The sequence below is a fragment of the Microcaecilia unicolor genome, chromosome 11 (genome assembly GCF_901765095.1).
Source record: "Microcaecilia unicolor chromosome 11, aMicUni1.1, whole genome shotgun sequence".
In the NCBI taxonomy this organism is placed as follows: Eukaryota; Metazoa; Chordata; class Amphibia; order Gymnophiona; family Siphonopidae; genus Microcaecilia; species Microcaecilia unicolor.
Window position 1 is genome coordinate 128,766,849 of NC_044041.1, and position 8,805 is coordinate 128,775,653.

Consider the following 8,805-nt stretch of genomic DNA (forward strand, 5'->3'; position numbering starts at 1 on the left):
CTTTTTCTCCTAATTGGGTACACGGTGTGTCTTTTGGATCTCTCTCCTTCACCATCAGCCCCCCTTCCTTTCTCCCCACGTCATTTCTATGAGAGGCTGACGTCTAAGCTTTAATCGCAAAGGGAGCAGTCTCCAAAGCATGTACTTTCATTGATGTGAAACAACTCATCCCGCCCTTCTCCCCCCACCCCCTTGTGATGCCTCTGCCCACACTTTTCTCGCAGCCTATAAAAGGAGACTGCAAGCTGAAGATTTCAACCAGATCCACCAACAGGCATCTGGGATACAGGACAAGAGGATCCAGACCACCTACTTATCCCTTTCTCTACTACTGCCAACAACCCAAGAAGACTGGAGAGAGAGAGAGAGACCGACCAGCTCAAGACTGGAGCACTAAAGCTGCTAATCTTGCAGCACCACGGAGCACCGGATCAAGATGTACAGATCCACCAAGGGAGCCTCCAAAGCTAGGAGGGACCAAATCAACGCGGAAATAAGGAACTTAAAGGAACTGCTCCCCATCGCGGAGGGCGATAAAGTTCGCCTCTCCTATTTACACATCATGTCACTGGCTTGCATGTACACTAGGAAATCCGTCTTCTTTGCCAAAGGTAAAGGATTATCCAAACAGCGAATTAAATAAGGGTTTTTAATTTGGAAAAAACCGAGAGAGACACGGAAACTGAGACAAACTCTTTCAACTTCGGTTACTAAACGAGAGACATATTTTTAAAAATGTATTTTTGTGTGAGAAAAGGGTGAGTGTTATAATAGCGACTTTAAACTGAATGGAGCTCGTTTTAGGGAGATATAGGGTTGGTAGTTTGAGCCGCTCGGTTTGTCCCCATGCCTGACCCAACAATGGTATTTGGATCGCTGTCCGCGGTGCTGAACTCAAATTTTTTTCTTTGGTGCCGGCTGCTATCCACGGTGCTGAACGATGTAATTCATATCCCACCCCAGTTTGTGCTGAGCCCCAATTTCCTCATTTTTGTGAGGCTATAATTACTCCAGTATCCCCGGAAGACCATTCAGACCCTTATCGATGGTGAAGACCTTCCTCCCCAATTTGCTAAAACTTATCAAGCTCTCCATCAGTTCTTACATGAATAAAGTAATGTGCTTACTGCTTATGAAAAATTATTTCCATCTTACCTCAGTGCATTTTCTCCATCTTTTCTATCAACAGGTGCACCTCAGGAAGAGTTGGAAGGTTTACTAGCCCCCCAAGATCTGGCTGACTTCCTGCAAACGCTTCCCGGTTTCCTGCTAGCGTTTACCAGCGAGGGAAAGCTAATTTATATCTCCGAAAACGTGGTAGATCACCTGGGACACTCTATGGTGAGTGATTAATATCCATATAGCCCAGACATAAAGTACTGTAAGATAGAATGCACTGCAAGAGCCAGACCATTGCACTAGTGAAATCAGAAACCGACTGTGGATATATACTGATAAAGCTATTGTCTCTGAACTTTTTGGCGTACAATAAATACCAACTGCTGTAAACTCAGAAGCAGATAGGGTAAAATAATTGCTTTTCTCACCGTTTATATTAATTTGCCCACAGGTGGATCTGGTGGCTCAAGGGGACAGCATTTACGACATCATTGATCCCGCAGATCATTTTGTCATGAGGAACCAGATGGCTCTCCCTTCTGCTCTTGATACCGGTAAGTATGAGGATTCCCCTAGCTGAGTCCCTGTAAAATAGAAAAAACCTACCATCGATCCCTTCCCCACCTGAAAGTACATTGCACCAGCACTGATGAATTTCCACCTTCCCCCTCTGTTTTCAGATCGCATGTTCCGGTGCCACTTCAACACCTCCAAGACAGTGAGAAGGCAAAGTGCAGGCAACAAACTGGTGTTGATCAAGGGGAGATTCCAACCACCTCCTGCCGGCTCCTATTGGTCCTCCAACCCGGTCTTTACAGCTTTCTGCGTCCCACTGGATCCCAAACCCAAAGCCTCGCCGAACTCCTCCTTCTTAGCTTTCTTTGAGAGCAAGCATGCCAAGGACATGTCCATCCTGGATACATCAGACAGGTAAATTAGACATAAACCAACAGCAAATGTGTTCAATCAATGACCCTTTTGGAGAGATCCCGCCCGAGTAACTGAGCAGATGCACGTCATCTAGGGTAGACAGACTGCGGTACTCTGCTTTGCTACCGTAGAAAGAAAGCTTAGCTGCAGAGCCATTGTTAACCGCTTCGACCAACTTTTGTAGTATTGGCAGTATATCAGATTTTAAATAAACTATAAACTATGTCAGCTTTACTGATTTTATGCCACTGTAATTAATCGATCTTCTATTTTTTTTTCCTTACAGTGTAGTCTTCCACTTGGGTTTTGAAAAGCGGGAAATAGTCTGTACGTCTTGGTACGGTCTGGTGCACCCCCAGGATGTGAGCCACGCATCTGCCCAACATTACCGCTTATGTGAGTCTATCCTATGCTCATATTCCTCTCCCCACTCCCTATCCCCTTTGAAACTAGTCAATAGCTCCCCATATCCCACCAACCACTAACTCCTGCTATCTTTGTCTTGTTCCCCTTCTGTGCAGTGGGAGACACAAACGAAGCCCAAGTGGAGATGGTGGTGCGCTTGCAAACCAAGGATCAGCACTGGATCTGGGTCTACTCCCTCGTTCATATGGATAACTCAGAAATGCCAATAACCTGCTACAACTATGTGATCAGGTAGCTAAAAAAGAATGCTTAATAAGCATGTCTGTGTTTGTGGGGAGGGGGGTGTTCAGCCGATCATCACCTTAAAATGTTCGTGGGGGCACCCCAACTGTTACTAGCATCAAAGGAAACACGCACACACATAGATAGATATAAAATTGCCCGATTTGTTCTTATGGTGAGCAGTGCAGGAAAACAGTGTGCTCCTTCATTGCTCAACGCAGGGAAAAAGCTATTGTTTATTTATGAATGTCACCCTCAAGAATTCTCATTTTAAAGCCGTGAAGACATGTAGAATTATATTTAAGGGTTTAAAAATCATAATATGAGACGTGTGATCTGCTCAACTACAGCCTTTCAGGGACAAGAATAGCATCACTTATGATGTGTGTTTTTTTTCTCTCTTTTTTTTTCTGTTCTCAGTGATTCAGAAGCCTGGTGCCTAAGGCAACAGCTGACATCAGAAGAGACGCAGCTCGCCTACGTCCTCAGCACCAGTGCTCCTTATCAGGAAAGCCTGCTGTCTCCTGAGCATCTTCCCAGCCCAGATCAAGTCTTCACCCCTATTTCTAGCACCCCTACCAGTGGAATCTCAACTCAGTCCTTCGACTTCAGTGGGGTGTGCAATGTTGAATGTCCTCCAGAGTACGGGGAGGGTGCAGGACTGGTCCAGGAAGATGTCCAGCTGATAATGGACCAAGGCAATATCTCCTCAATGGAGGAGGCATCTGGTCCCAGCACAAGACAGCAAGGAAAGAACCCAGACTTTAGCTTCACCGACTGTCTCTTTTTCCCTGCCACTTTTGAGCACCCTTTCAGAAAAGACACTCTGGGCAACTCTTCCAAAGATTTTGTCTGCACCCCTCCCTACACCCCACACCAAGGCTGCACTTTCCTGTTCGGATCACCGGACTCCTACCCTCAGCCAACAACAACAACCACCACCACCACCACGTCCAGTACTACCCTCCCTTCTACTACAGCAACTACCACCCCAGAACTGTATTACCCTACTGAAAACTGTAGCATTCTCTATGAGAAGCTGCCTCCGACACCCGATAGCCCCGGCGATGGGGATTGCACCGTTATGACAGTGCCTGAAGTCAGAGGTCCCCTCTTTATAGATGTGCCCATGGTGCCAGAGGGCCTTTTGACTCCAGAAGCATCCCCCATCAAGCAGACTTTCTTCAGATATTCTGATAGAGAAAAAACTGAAATTGACCTTCTGGCCCAGCAGATAAGTACTTTGGCTGAAGATTTCAGCTCCTTCGCTGCCAAAGAGATGGCTTTTCAAGAGGAGGACTATGGTAGGCATTCTCAAGTGACTCGCAGTTCTTCCCTCCCTGCCAGCCTGCCAAGCAGCCTCCAAGATTTGCTGCCAATCAAACCTTGGAGGAGCATTGACTTCTCCTTCTTGGTTTGCCCAGAGGTCATCTTCATGGACGACAAAGCCATGGAGAACATTTTCCAAGACCTGTCCCCATCTCTCTTCGAGAAGAGTGGATCGGGCATGAGGTGCTCCCACCAGTTGGGTGGGAATGTCAGTAGTCCATTCAGCTTGGACACCGAAAATAGCCCAGAAGGAAGACGCCTTCCGTCTCCGCCTCCAGCCACAGACCTGTCCCCGGAAGAACAGTCCTTCTTGGAAGAACTGGCCTCCTACGAAACAGTCTTTGAGACATGTGCCTCAAGGTCCCCCTGTGATGGGTTTACTAGTGAGTTGTATCAACTCGAGAGCCACCTGCAAGACAGTTTCCATGATGGTAAGCTTCCAGGCACAAATTCACAGCAATAGTGGGGTTGGGGACTCAAATGTGAGACAAATCATGATAGTCAAATGGCAAAAAAAACTAATTAAAGACTTAGGCAGCTAAGGAAGGGCTTTTGGCTCCTCTTATATGACTATCGACGGGGGAAACTGTTATAATCAGAATATGTCCTATCCTAATTAGTTAAGCATAAAAAGAAATAGTTGATTTTTACAGATGTATTTAATTACAAACCTATAACACATTTACTACATATATTAACAAACTTAAATACTGCATGCAATAGATTGCCAGTGAAGACAGATTCACCTAGCTGAGTGTACTTATGAAGGCAGGCCTTGTAAATGTGTATTCAGTATTTTGGATTGAAGATTGATGATCGTTGACGAATTTCCTCTCTCTCGCCCCACCCTTTCTCTCTTTTTTTTCTCAGATGGAAGTGAAGGTGATCCTTCATTTTGAAATAAGTCCGTGACTTACTTCATTAAGTATGGCACATTGTCATATTTTGTGGAGCAGCTTCTACAAAACCTCAAGACGGAAATCAAAACCACGAACAACAATTTCCACTTCTTGTGTCCTCTTGTATAATGCATTGTAGGGGATTTTTTTTGGGGGGGGGGGAGGGGGGATAGGAACTATTTTTGTAACCAAATGCTGTATACAATAACTTCCTTTGTACAAAGCCAGAAAGAGAAAGAAGTTACGTAATGCCAATACATTGTCTAGGATAGCTGCTTTTAGCTATTGGAAAGGGATGTTCATAAGCGGGACTTATATAATTAACTGTATTCACTCGTAGTGAGTAACTGTATATAATTTTATGATAAATTATGGAACTTTTTTATTTACTTATGTATGTTAATCTCATCGGAAGCTGTGAAAGTGCCTGGCTGGTTTTTTGTTCCCCCCTGAATTCAACCGAAATCGAGTCAGATTAACAATCACATCAACAGGCTTTAAAAAAAAAAAAAACTCATTCACAACTTTAAGAAAATCAACACTAGAAACCCTCCCATAACTGAGGTTTCCTTTTCTTCTATAGCACTTTGCCCCAAGATTGTTTTTTTTTCTGTATAAAGGCATTATTATTATTATTATTATTATTATTTCATAGGCATCAGTTCTGCATTTTCAAAGCCGAGCGCGCCTCCACCCCACTTTATCCACTGAAACAAGAAGGCCAAAAAAAAAAGCCAAGATATTTTGAAATTATAAAACCCCATTCCATCAACCTGTTCTTCAAAGTGATATAATGTGTTTACGATCCAGTTGTACCTTGTGCTTAGAGATTAATGTTGCTTTCTTGCATATATATTATAGGGCTATGAAGGAAAGCTGAGGAGGTCACATTTATCACAAATCCCCCCCCCCCCCCCACCCACCCACCCCACCAATCCTGCATGATTTTGTGTAACGTTCATGTTACCATTTGAGGGGTGCGCTCCCATTTGCATGCAGAAATAGTAACATATGCATTTTTTTGTTTAGAGAAATGTTAGGTTCTCTGGGGGTTATTCTTTTTTTCTAACCATTATTATTTGGGGGATGGGACGTCACCACTTTCAAGTGTGGATTCTGGCTCTTTCTAGTATTTCCTTTGTGCTTGGGATATTGTAAAAACCAAACTATGTAAAGCATGACATCTGATAGGTAATTTCAGAGTCATGGTGCCAATGTAGCATTGTCTACGATCGAGTATAGGGATTGAATCCTGGTGTAATAATACGATAAAAACTGAACTTTGTCATTCACACATTGGAGAAATGTGGGATATGCCGTTTCATATATACATTATGTATATGTGTATAAAGAGAATAACATGGGTGTGTATATATGTATATACAGAAATCTCTGTACGGACATACTGTACAGAGAATATTAGGAAGTGTGAGACAGCATTGTCAAACAGTGGCCTCGCGTGTGTCTCCACATCTCTCTGTATTTGTAATACAAATGGCTTTATATTAAAGTACAATTTGTAATGATATGCACTCACCGTTTGTTCTAATTTCGGGCTTTTACTATGGGGGAGGGGAAGTCAGTTTGATTGGCGTCCTTTCCAGATCTGCTCAAACTACTAAGATATTTGAGTTCATTTTTCCTGGCTGTTTTATTGCGAGGTGAGAATCGCAAACAGGATCGTCAACCCTTAGCCAGTAAAACAGAACAAAACAAAAGCTTTACAGCTGCAAAAAGAGGTCGAGCGACTATTCAGCCAAGGACTAGTTGTCAGGACATAAGATAAAGGGGTAAACCCTGACAGAGTGAGCCCAGCTGTGCACACAATAGGAATGGTAAAAATGTGTCAGTAAAAATCTAAGACTGACAGTAAAGTAATAATAATTATAAGGAATCCCTGGTTCCAAAATAGCTTCTCACGTTTATTTTAGGACTCGAGGGATGCCCAGTCTGTGAATCTGACCTGTCCCGGGCAGCAGCACAGCCCCAGTCATCCAGTGCCAGCCTCCAGGCATCCATTTCCCCCAAACTATTCGCTATCTGCCCAGGAATGTGGACAGGGCCAAGGGGCAGACACTGGACAAACCTCACCAAAAGAACACAGTAACCCGCTTGTACAGGGTGAGCGTTTAGATTTGCCCTGAAGGCAAAATCTTCAACCATGACAGTGAATTCTGGGCAGGCTTTTTATCAGCATTACTAAGCCTTGTTATAATAGACGATATTATTAACTGAATTATGAACCCCAAATAAGTGCAAGATCAGGGCCAGGATGAGGCATCTTGCTAGTTGTAGGCCAGGGCATAGAACAACTGGATGACTGGAAACCTAGATGGATGGAAGTCACAACTGAAGCTATGATCTGAAAATCAGGTAAACCAGAGCGGCTGCTGCCAGTACCAGAAAGCACCAAGGACAAAAACAAGATTATGTATTTATCATATTGATCTATAGAGCAAGCCCTGACAGTGCTGTTTCATGACACGTGTGCCACAGGGACACGCACCACACTATTTGGCAGGACATTTTACAGTGGGAGATCAAATTCCCAAACTTACATAAGAAAAGAAGAATAGCCATATTGGGTCAGACCAGTGGTCAATCTTGCCCAGTATCCTGTTTCCAGGTCACAAGTACCTGGCACAAACCCAAAATTTCATGAAAAGGGCTACAAATGATATTTCAGATCACTGAGAGGGTTGGACAGGGGCAGAATCCCCCTGGAAGAAGAGTTTGCTGAGAACCTTATCTGGCCCTTTAGTTGATTTCAAATACTGAGAATGGAGAAAGCAGAGATAGGGTTAGAAACCTGGCAACAGGGACTATGCTTAAGAGCTGAATGTTTCTATACCACATTTGGTCTTTCTACACAGTCCCCTGGTTCTCCTTTACCTCCCCCCCCCCCCCCCCCCAGCATCTGAGCTTTAGGGGAGAGGAAGGTCAACAGAGGCAGGGTAAGAAGTGTGTATGGCACACTCCATCACACTCATTTCTCTCCTTTCCCCTCCCTCTTGCATCTCCTCCCTCTCTCCTTCCCCCTTGTCTCTTCTAAAACTTCTTTTTTCACCTGCTCTTCTGGAGAAAAGTGTACCCCCCCCCCCCCCTCCACACACACACACACACACACACACCATAGGGCAGTGAAATGGGATTGGGTACTAGGACACGGCTTAACCAATAATTTGCACAACACAACATCAACAACTAGAAAGCCTTGGGATGGGTCAAAGAATGATTTGTTAGGTCTCTCCAAACAAAAAGATGCTCCTCTGTTTCTGACACACACACTCCTGATCCTGTATCATCACACAAGCACCAACACACATCATATCCCATACATGCCTGACCCTGCATCAGTGATAGAGGAGAACCCCAGCATATACTTCTGGTCCTTTAGCCCTGAACCCGACCACCACCACCACCCCTACACACACACACACACACACACACACACACACACACATGTATACTTCTGGTCCTTTAGCCCTGAACCCGACCACCACCACCCCTACACACACACACACACACACACACACACACACACACACACACACACACACGTATGCAAAGTGGGAACAGACAGCAAGTACACCCTCCTGATCACACACACGTACACAGTTATGGAGATGAGAAATTCTTCAGTGGATGCCCCTTCGGTAGGTATGATTCAGAAATCTCAAGCTCAAGAGGCAGCTGCTTTTCCAGCCCAATTACTCTCTAACCTTATTCCTAGACTGGTCACCATGAGGGAGGAGAAGAAAGAGCAAGATCTGACCAGCAGGACAACTCAGCAAAGAGGTACAAAGAGGGAAGGAGGATAAGGGCTGAAGCTGGGTACTCACATTCTGCAGACTGAATCCCTTAGCTACAGCAGGAAGGG

The 8,805-nt window shown here is 44.5% G+C and overlaps 1 protein-coding gene across 1 annotated transcript; it reads left to right on the forward strand.

The window, feature by feature from the left end:
• Positions 1-436: 436 nt before the first annotated feature.
• On the forward strand, positions 437-4,925 carry NPAS4 (neuronal PAS domain protein 4). Its single transcript, XM_030219966.1, has 9 exons — positions 437-611; positions 1,190-1,341; positions 1,571-1,673; positions 1,800-2,049; positions 2,336-2,445; positions 2,571-2,706; positions 3,118-4,268; positions 4,305-4,457; positions 4,897-4,925. Exons 1-9 carry the CDS (start codon positions 437-439, stop codon positions 4,923-4,925), a joined length of 2,259 nt encoding a protein of 752 aa, XP_030075826.1.
• Positions 4,926-8,805: the final 3,880 nt, after the last annotated feature.

Coding starts and splice junctions, on each gene's coding strand:
- NPAS4 (XM_030219966.1), top strand. CDS start 437: ATGTACAGATCCACCAAGGGAGCCTCCAAAGCTAGGAGGGACCAAATC. Junction 2,446..2,570: donor TGCCCAACATTACCGCTTAT/GTGAGTCTATCC, acceptor CCTTCTGTGCAG/TGGGAGACACAAACGAAGCC. Junction 4,458..4,896: donor GCAAGACAGTTTCCATGATG/GTAAGCTTCCAG, acceptor TTTTTTTCTCAG/ATGGAAGTGAAGGTGATCCT.